Below are 18,264 nucleotides of genomic sequence, written 5' to 3' on the forward strand. Positions count from 1 at the left end.
ACAAAAGATATTTTAGTTACTAGATAAAGATTGTCGCTTCGGTTCCCTTTGTTCTGCTGTCCGGAACATGTTGGGTACCAAGCTGTCAAATCGTATGGATTTTCCTTCTTTGACATTTAGCTCCCCTATCCTCGCCAGCAAAAGATGTTCCGGACAGCGATAATCTTTATCAAGTAACACGCAAACCAACACCACCAACGAATAGGTGAAGACTCCGGCTACCTGTTGATTGGCTTGCGTGGGAGTGCTCTCAGATTCGACAAATCGACGTTTTAAATCATTGTTTACAAAATTGAAAAATTGAAAATTTGGTATTGAAATGGACCAACTATCATTTTCCATTTTTCTCCGTGCACGCTTACCTGGAGCTACCCAGAATTATGTCAAAGACCCAAATTCAGCAAAACCGTGGTTACTCTAATTTGGGTTCGGGTACCTAAACTCAAATCTGGGTAACAGTACAAGCGAAAAAATCTGGGTATCCGGTACCCAGCTCTTTTCGCTCCAGAATATTGTTATTGTATAAAAAATGTTAAAAAATTCAGTTTCCCCCAACGTATATCATTTGCCGGCTGTGCCGACAGTGTTCCGCCTTGATAAATTTAACCATTCTTACCTTATTTTTGCTGCATACAACGAAAAATTCCAACATTTTTTCCGGAATCCAACGTCGGCGCCATGTTGCTGTATCCGATAATGTTTAAGTCCCCAGTTACCCAGATTTCGGTTTCGTCTGACTCAGATCCATTTTGTTGACATACCCAGATTTTGACAACCGCTAATATCGAAAAAATCCGGGTAAAATCGACCCGGTCACTGGGTTGTTTCAGATTAGCGTGTGTAGATTTATATGGGACGTACTAGATGTTGGTAACAAAACAGTTTACTACTTCAAAATTATGCTCACTCCCCGATCACGAAGTAAACTGTAGCATAAAACAATAAAGACAGTTTCCCGCCCATCGCCCAGCGCGACAGACCCTCCGTCGCATAGTACATAACACAATCTTCATTCTTAAAGTTCATAAAACCAAAATTTGATTTTTCAATCTTGAGATGTCGGCCCTCGAAGAAATTACTAACAGCAACTCAGCCATGTTGGCTACTATCCAACAGAAGGCCATCGAGAAAGCTAATCGTCAGGTCAACCCGATGGTAGAGTTCACCGATTTCCTAAAGTACGATCAAAACGGATGCGAGTTGGATCTATATTGCCGAAAGAAGGTCGATATGGATCCCAAGACACTGAAGTGGGCCTTCAAGTTGGCGGAGCGAAACGTCGGACCCCAATACAAAAGCTGCAGTCTCGGGTGGCAACCGAAGATCAAGCAGGCCGATTTGAATAAAGCGTGGGCGCGATACGTGGTGGCCGTGGATCGGAAAACGAAAAAACCGGCCGGCTATTCGATGTTTCGATTCGACCTGGACTACGGACGCAGTGTTGTGTATTGTTACGAAATGCAGGTCGATTCGGAGTACCAACGGAAAGGGCTGGGAGCTTTTATGCTGCAGGCACTGGAAACGATGGCCCGGCATTATGGTATGGAGCGGGTGGTGCTCACGGTGCTGAAGAACAATCATGATGGTATGCGGTTCTACAAGAAGTTAGGGTAAGTCAAGTCGTTGATGGTTAATGAAATAGATCTCCAGCTTATTTTTGTATTACAAAGCCTATCAGATTATTCCCGAGAACATTATTTAAAAAAAAAATAAGGGAGAAAATTAACAAAAACCTAATAATTTGGTCATCCAGTTGACAGAAATAAATTTTAAAACGGTGTATTCAATTCGTGCATTGAAACAGAGCTATCACGATAAATAACTCATGCATAAGATTTATTTAGTGTCTTAAGCATTTCTAATTCTATATTTTGCTGTTTTCAGATACGATGTGGATGAGACTTCGCCAGACAAATCCGACATGGAAGCTTATGAAATAATGAGTAAATCTATGCTATAAATTAATAAGGATTTAGGATATATTACAAATGAAAACACATTCTTGACTGATTTGATTAACATCTTAAGGATAAAATACAGTTACAACAATATCAATGCGTTGTGTTTCAGTTTTATTTCCACTTAATATTTGCTGGCGGCTTCTTCCAGGAATTTGGCCAGCTTGACGTCCCGCTCACTCAGACCGCTGCAATCGTGAGTGGCAAGAGTGACCTGCACCTTGTTGTACACGTTGAACCATTCCGGATGATGATCCATTTTGTCGGCGAGCAAGGCCACGCGAGTCATGAAACCGAACGCTTCGTTGAAGTTTTTGAACAAATACTCCTTGTAGATAGCATCCCGCCCGCTGACCAGAGTCCATCCGGCGTCGAGCAGTGGCTGGAGCTGTTCCTTGCGTTGTTCTTCCGTTAGTTTGACGACCTGTGGTTGAGAGATGCAAACAAATTGTTTGGAGAATCGGAAATTTGACCTTCAGAAACTCGTCTGCCTAACGCCACGCCTAACTGCCATGAACAATTCTATTTTATAGCTATTTACAGACACAATTTATTTTTTAATTCCCGGTTCTGTCAGCCCAAATATTAAAATTGAGTCTGCTGAGTTGAATCAGTGTACTTATTTAATATTAAATGCAATAGCCTATAACACATCCCTGTGGAAATATGGCAATTTATTTGAATGCTAAGTGAGCTTTATAAAAACTCATCCTCCACTGGGCTATTAGCGTCCCGCAGCTTAGTTGCCATTTTTGCAATCCTCGGCAAGCCTCGTTGGATAAACGTACAACTCGTGCTGAAAAAATCATCTTTTTGCAACTAGTTGCACACGCTATTTTTTGCAATGACGAAAAATGGGCTTTAATATGACAAATCTATACCAAAATTGTACAATCGAATTTACTCCACATGATCATTCATGCGAATAAATTATGTTGCGTCAGAGAACAATAAGATTCCATCTTATCTGCCAAATTGCATAGCTTGAAAAGCTATGAAGCGATGGACGCAATTGCATTTGGAAAATTGTGATGTTATGTCCAACAAACCATTTCATTTATTACGAGACGCTTAGAGTACACTATTGAAACACTCACCCAAACTAATTCAGCTAAAAGTAGTCATGTAACTACTGTCCCAATGTAGGTTTTTCATTATAGCACCCAAATGAGTGCTATAATGAATATTATGCAACCCATTTGAGTTGCATAATGGTCATTAAAGCACCCATTCTGTTGGTATGGAAAAGTAGGCCGTTTTATCACTCAAATGACAACTGTAAACCAGGTATTATGATCAGGAATTGCAAAAATATATTTTTTCTAAAATATTTCTTTAAGAAAGATCCATTAATTACCATTTTCAACCCCTAATATATGTCACTTTTTATTTGAGGCATCTAAAAATTTTATATGGGTCGTCATATGTCATGCAATTTTTATCGACTGATGCAGATACGACCCACGATCTCATAACTATTAAATTTATATTTTCGCTATTAATTCTATCAAGAAACGTTTTTTTTAGTTCTTTATTTAGGTATTTTTTTAATTCTAGATTAAGTTCAACACCGGTATCAAGAAACTGTATATTTGACTTTTGAAAATTATATTACTATTTTTTTGCCATTGTTTTATTAATAAAACCCTCGACAACTCAACTCAATATTAAACGTTTCTTAAACAATGATCCTTCCAGAATAACATCTGATGGCATTTAAAAAAAGAATTCCTGGTTAAATGTAAGTTGAACTTCTGGAAAAAAAAACCTCTGGAGGACTACATATTTCCAAATAGAACTTAAGAAACAGGTACCTAGATACGTTCTTAGGGATTATTATTAACCCATTAACGCCCGAATTAACTCACTTTCATGATAATCAAATAATTTAATTGAAAATCTACGGTCACATTTTTTTTAGCATGGTGGGCCATATGTGCTGAAAATGATGAAAAAATGATTGAACCGATTGAGCAGTATAACTGATAGCAATTATAATCGGCACAAGCCATATATTGTTTTTGGGAGATGCAGGGAGACCGGAGAAAGTCCTTATGCTAGTTGGAAATCCCTTCTACATTTTGGGGAGGGGGGTGGTGTAGGGGCTCTCACGCAAATGAACCACATTTTTGTTCCTGACTCGAGAACGAATCAAGTAATTGGAATTTTTACTCTCTTTCTCTCTCGCTCGCTCTTTCTCGCTACTTCAATCTTTCTCTCTCTCCCTCTCACTCTTTCTCTCTCTTTTCCTCTCACTCTTTCTTTCTCTCCCTCTCACTCTTTCTCTCTCTCCCTCTCGCTCTTCCTTTCTCTCCCTCTCACTCTTTATTTCTCTCCCTCTCACTCTTTCTCTCTCTCCCTCTCACTCTTTCTCTCTCTCCCTCTCACTCTTTCTCTCTCTCCCTCTCACTCTTTCTCTCTCTCCCTCTCACTCTTTCTCTCCTCCCTTTCACTCTTTCTCTCTCTTCCTCTCACTCTTTCTCTCTCTCTTACTCTTTCTCTCTCTCCCTCTCACTCTATCTCTCTCTCCCTCTCACTCTTTCTCTCTCTCCCTCTCACTCTTTCTCTCTCTCTCCCTTTCTCTCTTTCTCTCTCTCCCTCTCTCTCTTTCTCTCTCCCTCTCACTCTTTCTCTCTCTCTCCCTCTTTTTCCCTCTCCCTCTCACTCTTTTTCCCTCTCCCTCTAATTCTTTCTTTCCCAGTGAGTCTTTCTCTCTCTCTCCCTATCTCTCTCTTTCTCTCATTCTCTCTCTCTCCCTCTCCCTTTTTCTCTCTCTCTCACTCTCTATCGCTCTTCTCTCTCACTCTCTCTCGCTCTTCTCTCACTCTCTCTCACTCTTTCTTTCTCACTCTATCACTCTTTCTCTCTCACTCTCTCACTCTTTTTCTCTCTCACTCTCTTACTCTCTCTCTCACACACTCTTTCTCTATCTCTCTTAAACTCACTCTCTCTCTCTCACTCATTCTCTCTCTATCTCTCGTCCTGCCCCACACTTTTCCCCACAACATTTGGTTACACATTACATAAAGGAGCAAATTCATTCATCGTCACATTATTTTTTTTGTTGAAAATTGTTGAAAAAGGTTCTAACAGCTCAACACACGCACACTCACGGATCACTCGAAATAAACTTCATTGGTGGTTGTTTTGATGCTTTGAAAAAGAATTCTTCTCTACATAACGATCCATACTGCACTGTTTGGTTTTATTACGGCCATGGCGTTCATGACTTGCTCAATATGGCTGCTTTGAAACCAAGGGTCTGTTCAAATATTACGTAACGCAATAGGGGGTGGGGGTGTAAGTCTCTCGAAGTTTTGTTACTAGAGATGGTGGTTACTAGCCGACCCGAACCCGAATTTTCCGGGTTCGGGTTTGGAAAATTAAGACAATGTCGGGTTCAGGTCGAGTACGGGTTTGTGAGATGATAAAATGTCGGGTCTGGGTCGGGTTCGAGTTTGAGAAATAAAATATTGAATATTTTTTTATTCGTTTCTGGTAAATTTAAGGCTTATTCGTTGTTTGGGCCTATACCCTTTTGGGTGTAAAGAGAAATATAAAATAACTAGTTTGAGTTTTTCGCCAAAAAAATAGTTCGGGTCCAGTTAGGGTTTAAGGTCACTCCTGACGGAATTCAAGATTAAAAGTGCTCGCGTTTTCGGGGGCACACCACTCGGTACGGAAGCAACGCACAACTGTCATTTTTATTATTTCACGCATGCTGCGACGCAGCAAAGCTAAACCAACAAAAATGACAGTTGTGCGCCGCCTCTGAATCGAGTGGTGTGCCCCCGAAAACGCGAGCACTTTTAATCTTGGATTCCGTCAGGAGTGGCCTTAAGACTGCAAAATTGTCGAGTACGGGTCGGGTTCGGGTTTGATAAGGTTTTTCATTTCGGGTTCGGGTCGGGTCCGGGTTTGAAAGGAATTTATAAATCGGGTTCGGGTTTGCAAAATGTGAAACCCGACCATCTCTATTTGTTACGCATAACAAGAGAGAAAATTATTAATATATATATTTTTTTAAATGTTTATTATTTTTAAAATAGCATGAAGTATATAAAAAAATCAAATTATTGTATCGTGCTTTAAGTTGTACCAAAATTTAGATTTTTCCCAAAAAACAGCATTTGTTACGCGTTACGCATAGGGGTGAGGGTACTTCTGAAAAGTGTTACAGATTGTTACGAGGGGGTGGGGGGTTCTTGAAAACAACGTTTTTCGCGTTACGTAATATTTGAGCAGGCCCCAATATAACATATGACTGCAAACTAGGGACATCATATCACATTCAATCGGTACCTCCATAACGTCAACAAAACGATTTCGTGTATATCCCTCCTTGAGCATGTTTACAAAATCGGTAAATAAGAATTGGTAGGCGTATTAGCGAAATGATTTTCATGTGTCTTTCGCCACTTTCGGTGTTTCACAACGAGTTTGTTTGTGGAAGATTCTTTTTCCTGTGCATAGGAGTATAATTTGATTATTTTTCTTTACCCGGCCGGTATACTGGTAGGTTTTATATAATAATAATTATCAGCGGTATATATTTATTACTAGCAGACCCGACGAACTTCGTTTCGCCTAAAACCGATCGAGTTATTTCGAAATTTCTGTTTCATTTGTATGGGAGCCCCCCCTTTCCAGAAGAGGGAGGGGTTTCGAACCACCTTAAGAACCTTCCCCGGTCCCAAAAACCTCTGCATACAAATTTTCACGCCGATCGGTTCAGTAGTTTCCGAGTCTATAAGGTTCAGACAGACAGAAATTCATTTTTATGTATATAAGAAGAAAGAAGAAGAAAGATTAAAATGATGATTATTCTGATAGCTTGAGATGAAATTCAAAACATTTGAAGCTGCCATCGATCATATCACCATTGAAAAGGTTTAACGGGAGATAGTTGCTTTGCAACCAGCACCAGAACAATCCAGCGACGAAAGTTCCGCCGATGAGGAACTAATATTGGATGGAGATATACGTGCTCCTGGCCCAGTTGAAATTTACTCATCGTGTGGAGACCTAAGTGGAGAATTATCGGCCCACCGTGCTAATAAAATTTAACTGCACGACTATTGATGCGAGCATAGTAGAAGGAAGCAACGTTGTTTCCACATAGCTAACTAGGTCTTGAGATACAGATTGATGTTTTATGCAGAAGAAGGTTGGATGCTCACTAACGCCACCTCTTGCAAAAATTCAGCTAAAACTTCCCAACAGATATAAAAAATGCAACTGATCAATAAATAGATCAGTGGGCGTTAACGGGTTAAAGGATTTGTCCTAAAGCAATTTATAAAGAAACATTTCGAATAATAATACGAAAAAATCCTGATGAACCTTTCGATAACATGAGCGGTCATCATCGTCTTTTCGCAGTTGCTGTTCCGTGATTGATCAGAACAATCGAAATGCATCCAGTATTGTATCATTCTGTTATTAAAGCCCCAAACGCAATACAACGGAACGGCGACGGAAACGGCAAATTTGACAGAAAATATATGGGCTAACTGTCAAATTTTCCGTTTCCGTCGCCGTTCCGTTGTATTGCGTTTGGGGCTTAAGCCCTAAACGCAATACAACGGAACGGCGACGGAAACGGTAAATTTGACAGAAAATATATGGGCTAACTGTCAAATTTTCCGTTTCCGTCGCCGTTCCGTTGTATTGCGTTTGGGGCTTTAGAATTGGAAATGAACGGAAATGCATTGCTTTCTTGAATGCGATTAAAATTAATCGCAAGAAATTGTTTTATGAACAATACCTTCTATATGCATAATACGTACAATAAAAAAATCGTATAACTGTCCCATGTATATAGGGAATCCCAGCAAACAAGGGACAAATATGCGTATGACGGCAGTATATAGCTTTTACGTTTAAATTATGTCGGTAATTTAAAATTTTTGGACTGCACTTTTAAAAATGTATTGATTATAATGTGTGCTGTCACTATTGGTATTGTGCTATTATAATGTGTGCTATGGGTTATCACGCCTATCTATAGAGTAGGAGGTTGAGGGTTCGAGTCCCTCTAAGACACGTGGATTCTTTTTCGCAAATTTCTTATCAATTTGTCCATTTCGAAACATATGCTGTGCATATGCACAGCCAAGATATTTACCAAAAAAATGGTTTTCGTACGGCCGAGTTGCCGAATAATATGCAATTAATTGTAATCTATTTATTTATTTATTGTCGTCAATCAATTTTGTAGACCTAGTTACATTGGTAGCCTTAACTAATAATAGTTCTTTGAAATATTATATAATGTTCTTATGTTCTGTAGTGTCGGTCTTTCACCGTCATTAGTCTTCTGAGTACACTCGACCGCTTACGTGGGGCAATCAAACTCATCAAATGCTTTAGCCAAGCAAGCCTTTGGCACAGCAGAGTGCGATTGATTCGCATTCTACACCAGCCCGCCCAGCCCGTTGTTGGGGGGCATGGAGTACGATCCTCTCGTTTAATAAACAATGTGCACTCGCTTGACTGTGGATATACAACAGTAAAGCACATGTGGAGATTGGACAAATCAAGCATCCGAAAGATATTCAATTTGCTTAAAAGAGAGCTAACCGCGGTGGAGGTTGGTACTCGGATTCTGATGGCTTTTCCGCAAACGTGACCTTTTTTTTTACAAGGGAGAATGCATTTACACACTAACCCAGTACACGTGCATTGTAGTTGCCAAACTACCACACGGAAGTGTACTGGAGTGTCGGACTCGACCATACCGGTAATACCGACTAAACTCCCTTGGGCTCCACCATCGTTTCCCCCAGGAACTACCTCGCAGTACTACTTCTGGGGGGACGGCAGTACTAAGCGTACTCACTCATTATCGCTCACACAGGCACTCGTCCCACGCGAGACTGACTCGCACCCCATTCACTCCATTTGAGTCTTACTTGGATGCTCTCCCGGACGCTCCGCTGCCATGCCTCGAGGTGTCAATAGCGGTAACTGCCTGGGCCTACAGATATTGCGCTACGACACTCTGCCTCAGCACGAGCAGATCAATCACACCACTGCCGAAGCAGACCATACGCTACCCTGCCGAAGCAGGGACACTCCCCATGCACCACATGTGCACAACTGTAGGTGTGTGGGTACAACCCACTGCTACCCTGCCGCCGAAGCAGCTTCTCCAAAGACCATTCGCTCCATGTGACCCTTTTTCAGGTGCTCACTCTAACACTCCACTGCAATGCCTCGAGGTGTCGATGGGATACCTCGACTCCTGCCTCAGCATGTGCAGTCCATACTCGGACTTCTGCTGCGCTTTGAGGTGACAATAGCGGCGGAGACACGCTATGACACTCCTGCCTCAGCACAACCAGATCACTCACTCCCTGCCGAAGCAGCTCACGCGCTACCCTACCGAAGTAGGTACACTCCACAACTTATTCTAACACTCCACTGCCATGCCTCGAGGTGTCGATAGCGGTAGCAACGCTACGACACTCTTACCTTAGCATGTGCAGTCCATACTCAGACTTCTGCTGCGCTTCGAGGCTGCCATAGCGGCGGCGACTCGCTATGACACTCCTGCCTCAGCACAAACAGATCACTCACTCCCTGCCGAAGCAGCTCACGCACTACCCTACCGAAGTAGGGACACTCCACATGCCAGTTGGCACTCCCTCCCTGGGCTTGTGCTTTTGAAGCGGCACACAGTCGCTTTGATAGAGTCCGCTTACGGGCACTTGTGGTTTTTTGGGAGGGATTTTAGCAGAGCCCACTGCTAAATCCCACCACGCCCTAGGCAGTTCTCCCTGACTCGCAGACAGCTGGGGAGGGGTCGTCAAGCCCTTGGACATCATGCTGTCCCTGATGTCCCTGCTGCCCCCAAACGTGACCTTTAAGTGGTCTTGTTGTGTAGGAGGCCTATATAGAGAGTAGGAAATTGAGGGTTCGAGTCCCTCCAAGACACGTGGATTCGTTTTGCAAATTTTCGTATCAATTTGTCCATTTCGAAACATGTGCTGTGCATATGCACAGGCCAAGATATTTACCAAAAAACATTTCAATTTGTCAATAGTCATTTTTTCTATTCTGACCGCAGTAATGCGGTGTTGCAATTTATCCGTAATGAATCTAGCAGAGGCGTATCCACGTTCCGAGTCGTGGGTAGGACAAATAGGAAATGCCAATTTGGGAAACAGTTCTGGAAAAATAATTCCTAGCCTCTTCAAGATAAGCTTCCGAGCCCCTTGAATGGAGACTTCCGAGCCTCTTGATGGAAGGATTCCAAGCCTCTTAAAGGGAGGCTTCCAAGCCTGTTAAAGCCGGCTTTCGAGCCCTGAAAAGGGGACTTCAGAGCCTCTTAATAGGAGGCTTCTGATCCTCTTGAGAAAAGGCTTCCGAGCCTCTTGAAAGGGGGCTTCAGAGTCTCTTGAAAGCGGATTTCGAGCCTCTTTAAAGGCTTCTAAGAATCTTGAAAGTACGTTTCTAAGCTACTGAACCTCTTGAAAGTAGTCTCCAAGCCTCTTGAAAAAGGCTCCGGAGCCTTTTGAAGGGGGCTTCCCAGTCTCTTGAAAGGAGGCTTCCGAGAAGCGTAGAACGATTCTTCTGTCTCTTGCAACGAAGCAACTGAACTTTTCGAAAAAAAAATTCATGCCTCTCAAATGGAGACTTTCGTACCATCAGACTCTAGATTTTAGTTCAGAAGCGAATAGATTGATTGCATTGAAGTTTTTTTTTAATTTGTTCATTCAACGTTTTGTCCTTTTGATCTTTTTATCACCCTTTATACACTGTGCTCGTTTTGGAGGGCAGGATTCAATTGGCTTTGATTTACTAATCATCATGCATATTATGTACAAGACTTGGAATAAAAAAAATCACAATTATCAAACTTTATCAAAAAGTTTGATTGGAATTGTAATACAGTCGACTCTCTACATCACGATGTTCTATTTCTCGATGTCTCTTCCTATGTTGATGGTTTTATCGATCCCTTAAATCTACATACATTTGGGCTTTCTACATCTCGCTAACTTCTCTATCTCGATATCTTCTGGTCATATTTTGTTCAGGATTCTCACTTCCTATGTAGATATATTCGAATTTCTAGACTACTAGACCAGTTTTGGATAATAACAAACACAACAAAAACAAGAGATGACATTTGTTTTGTTATCGTTTTTCATTGCAATGAGCTTTTATCGATCTAGTAACTCTTTCAATTTTCCTTCCTCTCCTTATATCGATGGTCCCTTCATTATCGAGATATGGAGATGCGACTGTAGAGCCGCCACTACTCATTCTTGTCCGAGGTACCCCCTGGGGCCGGCGGAGGTACCCACGGGTACATGTACCCCAGGTTGAGAACCGCTGATATAGATTACCGAGACTTTCAGCCTGAGGCTGGCTCGTCTCGAAGAATCTGTTTTCGGAGCTCAGAACCCTTTAAGAGCGGTCTTCGGTATGTTTCTGGTTCCTCAGATTTCAATAGACCTTTTGAGGTTTGAAGAAGACCTTTTCCGTGGGCTTTGAATAATCCATTCAATCGTGCTTAATCATAACGTCTAAAATATTTAATTAATCGTATTTGCAGATTTCAGCAACTTCTATTTCACCTCTGTAAAACATAGAAATCTTTGAGCGCTTTTAAAGTGCCTGAAGTCTTAAACAACAATCAATCAGTAGTCTATTGCTTTAGGATACCAAAAACATCTATGATTATTGTTTAGACTCTGATTAACTTTAAAATCATCTTCTAACACACAAATTCTTGCCATCCAATGACTTCATATGTTCTTACCAGAATCATGGGTAGGACAATGCTTTGACTGTCCCACCCAGGAAAATTCATGCGTAGGACATGTCCTACCTGTCCCACCCACTCCCGGCGCCACTGGAATCTAGCATAGATGATAATATTCTTGTTGTCGGCAACTGAAATTCGAGCTCGTTCGCATTTTAACCCTTTATAAGGCAGACGAATCTAAACAATAAATTAACAAAAACAACAATAGGACACAATGTTGACATGGTATTAAACTCAAATGTATGTTTGTTATACATTAAAAATTTGGTTTTACGTAGAACCTGGGCGTAGAACCAGTCAAGTCAAGGTCATTACATTTTTTGGTGAAGAGTCCTAGTCAGAAAACGCATTATAAGTGAAAACAATTTTTTCGCGTTTTTTCTCCCAAGGGGGGACCCTTGGGAAAAAAACACAATTTCGTCAAAAATCTAAAAACCAAACATACAGAAAGGCAAAGCTTTTTTCACGCTAATCACGTAGTAATCTAACACAGGAGATTCAAAATAATTGATACCAACGGGAAAAAATATATCTTTGTCGTTTTTTTAACGAATTATAACTGAAAATCCTTCTTCCACTCGAAACTTACGATCTGTTCGTAAAAAAACTGTTCTCAAATTGACATTTCAATTTTTTTATGGCTCAAAATTCATCTAGGGTGTTACTAGGAAGCAAATAAAGTCGCTACATGTGAAATAATAAGTAGAGCTCTTGTTAATAAATAGAAAAACACAAAAACATATTATTTCGAGTCGAGTCGAGTCAAGTACAAGACAATGAAGACGGCCTTACTGTTAAGGTCGAAATACGTATCTGTCAAGATACAATTAAGTGGTGGAATTCAATGGGATTGTATAAACTCGTCTTATGACAAGTGAAGACATTCCACTAAAAAGCTCAAAATAATTTTCTTATCAACATATTATTTGTTGGTGGCAATATAGTTGCCACTGCCACTGCCTTATAAAGGGTTAAGGCCTAATATCTTGCTCTGTGCAGGTATGTCCATATTGCCCCGTAGAGAGTGTTTTTGAAAGAAAAACAACTTGTATGATAAATTCAGATTTGTATCAATACAAACATGTGCGCACCATATCCAATTATAATTGATCTTTTGATTGAGATGCATTTTTGACCTGTATTTAAATTAATTTTGTGTCAAACCTTATTTATAAACTTCAAATCTTATAATAATTCTGCCTATGCAGCGAAAATGTACATTTTCAAGTGTCTGTTTCATGTCTGAATTAAATTTTAATGCGCTTTCCACATTAAGGCATATGAGGAGCATTCTATTGAAGATCATGAAACTTTGACATGATAAAACTTGTCAACAAGCTCATATTGTCCCTACTGCGCCTACAATTTTGATTCAAGGAAAGAATTCTAGGAAAACTGATTTTTATGGAACTTTATCGCCGGCAAGGCACCTCACTCCTCCATGATAGGTCGTTCTACCCTACACATGTACCTAATAGGCAATACACCCAACATTTTTTCTACACGGTCGGTATTCATTAATTTCTCGGTTAACCTAAACTTTCATAGCTTTTTAAATACCACCTGAGTTTTCTTCCATTTTTGTGATTTTTTTCGTGGGGTTGATTCAACCCAAATGCGTAAAAAAAGAATTGAATGTACAGTAATAAAATTAATAACTTTTCACATAACACAATGCCAACCCATCTATTGATGTAAGCTATAGCTTTATACGAAGTAAATGTGAAAGGTTAATATGCAACAGGCGCCTGTTACTATTTAACAGCTTTAACATGAAGTCGATCACGATTAAAAAGGATCACAAATTTCCGTTCTAAGTATGTACACGATTCTCCCATACCTATCTTTTGAAATTTAAACCACTAAAATGTAAAAATCGATAACCCACAACCCAGACACTTGTTGCTTACCATTTTACGCTTCTTGGCTGCTGCTGGAACCGGTGAAACTGATTGTGGCGATCCGATGGCACTATCACTACTGCTGCTGCTGTTGAACGATCGACGTGTTTCGAAGGTCGCCACGAATAATTGCTGTCCGTGTGCCAACGAAACCTGGAGAGAAAACAGATAGTGGTGATTTTTCTGTTACTTCTTGTCGCATATAAAACAGCTACTTGTGCTCCACTATATGATGGTGTGAGAGTTGCGTTCATACTCCGTTTCCAAGTGCTTCCCGCGACCCCACACGGTCCCGGTATTAATTGCCTCTCCCCACAACGATGCACCGATGGAGCTGCAAGCCACAGCTGACTGGAAAAACATCGGGTTGCCGTCTTCGCTAAGTGTGAACATCTGTGGGATGAGGTAGATGGACTTTATAAAATAATTTGTGTATGGCATTTTTTAATCAATTTGTGAATAATCCATCTTACCGGGCGGCAATAGCCTGCTTCAAACCAACGCTTGGTATCATTTTATTGTAAAAATTGGCCGAGAACCTACATTAAAAAACTAAAATTTAGTCTTTCTTGAAATCAATCACACACACAATGTTACCACAGTATATTTTGTTTTCTAAGAGGAACACATCCAGTGTTGCCACATTTTTATCTGGACCATGACTTACCGAAATCTTCAAAAATCTGTCCCAAAATCATATACCAAGCAATATGAAAAGTAATTAACAAGTTAAACTTTTGGCAAGTCAATTGAGTTCAACTAAGCTGTTCAACTCAATTGCCCTGTCAAAACGTAGTATAATGCTACGTTTTAACAGGGCAATTGAATTTTACAATTCAGTTGAAAAGCCAAAAGTTGAACTTGTTCAACTTTGTTTTCGTTCAAGTGAGTTGAACAAAGATGTTTAGACGTTCAATACGCGTGCAATTCAAGCGACTTGTTCAATTCACTTGCCTTGTCTGTAAGCTTAACATAAAGGTATTTGCTCCAAATATAGAAATAATTCCATAATTGAATCAACTATTTCTTTTTCTTCCATGTTGGGAAAAACATTTTGGAAGTAACTTTTCAAAAAATCGGAGACGAGCCAGCCTCGGGCTGAAAGTCTCTTTAATAAAGACACAAAAAAAAAAAAAAAAACTTTTCAAAAGTTAAATAAGATTTTTTTATCTACATTTTTTTCGCTATTAGAAATCAATTAGTTTCAAAAACACTTTTCCAAGAATAAACTGGACTGCCTTAGAGGTTAATTAAACAAGACAAGAACGGGATGCGTTTATCAGGCGGGTGGTGGGAAGAGAGAAAGCCGATAAAGGTGCTTCCCCTGACGGCAAATGTAGAAAAGACTGCGCCTAACCCGAAACGGGTCAGGCAGCAATCCGGCGAAGGCGCTCAGGGCAAAGCCAAACGACATGCGACGATAAAAGGCCAAACGTCGTCTGGACGGAGCAGATCGGGGTGCAGAGGAGCGACTACCCGAGAAGACGACTACTCGGCCCAAAAAGGCGAAAGGCACCAACCAGGCGCAAGTCGCCGGGTCGCAAGAGGGTACCAGCCGGCCTGTGCCAAGGGACCGAAAATCCCTGGCAGTTGGTCAGTAGGGCAAAGCGGAAGTCGCAAAGAAAGCTAAGGACATGATGTGAGCGACCGAAAAGCTTTCGGCGCTGGGTAAGGACGTGCGAGGCGTCAGACGCACCAATACCGGTGCGGTGAAATGATGTTGGTCCGGAAACGCGGAGCGCAGGCTAGTGGGACTGACTACAGGAAGCTGTTGGAGCAAATGTTACCACTTATATTTGAATGTGTAATTTGTATCACCTGAATGTATACACATTGATCATGTTCTGACTCTTTGTTATTTACGGTATAATAAACACTTCCAAACTGTACTTCGAACTGAACTAACGTGTTTGATTTCGCTCCACTCGTGTCCCTGTTCGAATATTCTCAGGTTATGAGCCCAGCGCTACGCCCTAACCTAAAAAGTGTTTTTTTCGGTAATCGCACGTGCGTGATCTTCGGAAAAGATCGTGTCTTCGGTTTGTTCCAAAGCAGTGGATTTTTTTTTGTCGAGTGAGAGCGGTTCTTTCCAGAATGGAAGTGGACAGAAAAGTATATCTTTTTGACGGGAGTAATTTCGCTAATTGGAGCTTCCGAATGGAGGTCCATTTGGAAGAGCTCGGGCTCCTTCCGTGCATCGAACAAGAAGCAGATGATGTGCCGGAATATCGTGTTGTTGCAACAGATACAGCTGAAGAGAAGTTGAAGAAAGAAAAATTATTGGCAGAAAGAAGAGTGAAAGAAGTTAAGTGCAAATCAGTCCTGATAAGGAACATAGCGGATTCGCAGCTTGAATATGTCAAGCAGAAGCGAACGCCTGTGGAAATCTGAGGGGCTTTGCAAAATGCTTTCGCTCGGAAAGGTATTTCGGGTCAATTTTTCTTGCTTAAGAAGTTGTCTGCAATGAAATACGATGAAGGCGGACCGATGGAGGAGCATTTGCTGGTGTTCGATAGAATAGTGCGCGATTTGCATTCGGCGGGCATAAAGTTGGATGAGCGTTTGATTGTATTTTATTTGCTCCAAACGATGCCGCGGTCTTACGGTCAGCTGGTGACAGTGCCCACTGCTTTCGCCGGTAAATCGTTCGGGAAACATGACAGCCGACAGAAAAGCAACAGGAAGCTAAAGTGTTTTTCTTGTGGACAACTCGGACATAAACGAGCGGAATGTACAAGTCGGAAGGATCAAGGGTACGAGAGAGAGAATAAGAAGAGTATAAATAAGGGAAAAGCTCACGTCAGCGAAAAAGAAGTGGCTTTCGTTAGTAGTCTGGTTAGTGGTTGTTCGGGTGGCAATGTAAACGACTCGCGGAACAGTGCTGTACCGTGGATTTTGGACTCCGGTGCATCCGACCACATGATGGGGACGACGGATTGGTTACGCGATGTGAAGCTATTGGACGAACCAGTGTTTATAAAAGTTGCGTCCGGACAAGTGCTTGAGTGCAAACATGCTGGTACTGTGGACATGGTGTCGAACCTTGGTAGAAAGAAACAAAAGTGTGTTGTGCATGATGTTCTTTATGTCCCGGGACTCAGATACAACTTGTTCTCGATAAGGCGGGTGGGTCTGCTGGGAATGGAAGTTGTTTTCGGGAAGAACAGTGCAGTGATAAAGCGAAATGGCGAAGTCGTTTGCGTGGCCAAACGAACGGGCTGCTTTTATGAGCTGGACGCGAAAGTGTGTAAGACAAAGGAACAGAAAGCCTTTATGAGTAAAAAGTCCATGAGTGATGAAGAGTTGTGGCATCGGCGGTATGGGCACATAGGGAGAAGTGGACTAACGAAGCTGGTACGTGAAAACATGGTAAAAGGTATAGTGTTGAAGAAAGGTGAAATTCCAGAAGGCAAGCTGTGTGAACCTTGCTTGAAAGGAAAGCAGACACGACGGCCCTTCATAGAGATTCACAGCGACGTGTGTGGAGGTATGAAGCCAGCTGCATGGAACTTACTTACTTACTTACGGATCCTGTACACCTCCGGTGGTGCAAAGGGCCGACTTGAAAGATCTCCATCCTGAGCGTTGCCCGGCTATCGCTTTAACCTGTTGCCAGGTTAGATTTCGGTCGACTTCTTTTATTTCTTTATTGAGGCTTCGCCGCCATGAGCCTCTGGGTCTGCCTCTGCTGCGATGTCCCGCTGGGTTCCAGTCTAATGCTTGTTTACAGATTTCGTTTCCGCCCCTACGTAGAGTGTGGCCGACCCAGCCCCACTTCCGATCCCGAATTTCTGTTGCTATCGGCCTCTGGTGACAACGACGATGGAGCTCATTGTTTGAGATCCAGTTGTGAGGCCACCAGGCCCGAATTATATACCGCAGGCATCTGTTAATGAACACCTGCAGCCGTTGAGTGTTCTCCACTGATACACACCATGTTTCGCTAGCGTATAACAGCACAGATTTCACGTTAGAGTTGAAAATTCGAATTTTGGTGCGTTCACTTATCTGCCTGTTTTTCCAGATATTTCTTAAACTCGCAAAGGCAGCCCTTGCTTTCTTGATCCGTGCGCCTATGTTGATCTTGGTACCGCCGTCCGACGCCATTTGGCTACCAAGATATTGGAAGCTTTCAACATTCTCCACTGGTTGCCCGGCTACTGTGAAACTGGAAGGAGTCGTCGTGTTTACATCCAACGATTTGGTTTTGTTGACGTTGATGACTAAACCTGCCGAAGAGGAGCGCTCGGCAAGGTCGTTGAGCTTACTCTGCATATCAGAGCGCCGTTGCGCGAGGAGTGCAACGTCATCAGCCAATTCGAAGTCGTTTAGATGCTCCATGGTTATAGGCTGCCATAACAGCCCGCGGTTTGGTTCACGGTCAATCGCACCTACCAGAATCTCATCGATTACGATGAGGAACAGTAACGGTGATAGGATACATCCTTGCCTCACACCAGCTACGACCCGGATAGGGTCGGACAGGACCCCATTGTGCAGCACTCTACACGAAAAGGCCTCGTACTGTGCTTCGATGAGGCCGATGATTTTCTCAGGAACTCCCTTGCGTCTCAGGGCGCCCCACATATTCTCGTGATTGAGACGGTCGAAAGCTTTTCGTAGTCAA

At 41.9% G+C, this 18,264-nt stretch overlaps 2 protein-coding genes across 2 annotated transcripts; one reads left to right on the forward strand and one right to left on the reverse strand.

Annotated features, from left to right (window-relative positions):
* The first annotated feature begins 916 nt into the window (after window positions 1-916).
* On the forward strand, window positions 917-2,055 carry LOC134205664 (N-alpha-acetyltransferase 40). Its single transcript, XM_062681155.1, has 2 exons — window positions 917-1,610; window positions 1,885-2,055. Exons 1-2 carry the CDS (start codon window positions 1,057-1,059, stop codon window positions 1,958-1,960), a joined length of 630 nt encoding a protein of 209 aa, XP_062537139.1. The 5' UTR covers window positions 917-1,056; the 3' UTR covers window positions 1,961-2,055.
* LOC134205663 (pterin-4-alpha-carbinolamine dehydratase-like) lies at window positions 2,000-14,258 on the reverse strand. The gene is made up of 4 exons (XM_062681154.1): window positions 14,111-14,258; window positions 13,853-14,030; window positions 13,647-13,790; window positions 2,000-2,382 (listed from the first exon to the last, which is right to left on the reverse strand). Exons 1-4 carry the CDS (start codon window positions 14,149-14,151, stop codon window positions 2,083-2,085), a joined length of 663 nt encoding a protein of 220 aa, XP_062537138.1. The 5' UTR covers window positions 14,152-14,258; the 3' UTR covers window positions 2,000-2,082.
* Between the last annotated feature and the right edge of the window lie 4,006 nt (window positions 14,259-18,264).

This window comes from Armigeres subalbatus, chromosome 1 (assembly GCF_024139115.2).
Source record: "Armigeres subalbatus isolate Guangzhou_Male chromosome 1, GZ_Asu_2, whole genome shotgun sequence".
NCBI lineage: Eukaryota > Metazoa > Arthropoda > Insecta > Diptera > Culicidae > Armigeres > Armigeres subalbatus.

Excerpts from the sequence above, each read along its gene's own strand:
- LOC134205664 (XM_062681155.1), top strand. The coding sequence starts at position 1,057 with ATGTCGGCCCTCGAAGAAATTACTAACAGCAACTCAGCCATGTTGGCT. Across the intron at positions 1,611-1,884 it reads CGGTTCTACAAGAAGTTAGG|ATACGATGTGGATGAGACTT; the intron begins GTAAGTCAAGTC and ends TGCTGTTTTCAG.
- LOC134205663 (XM_062681154.1), bottom strand. The coding sequence starts at position 14,151 with ATGATACCAAGCGTTGGTTTGAAGCAGGCTATTGCCGCCCG. Across the intron at positions 14,031-14,110 it reads AAGCAGGCTATTGCCGCCCG|ATGTTCACACTTAGCGAAGA; the intron begins GTAAGATGGATT and ends CTCATCCCACAG. Across the intron at positions 13,791-13,852 it reads CATCATATAGTGGAGCACAA|GTTTCGTTGGCACACGGACA; the intron begins GTAGCTGTTTTA and ends TTTTCTCTCCAG.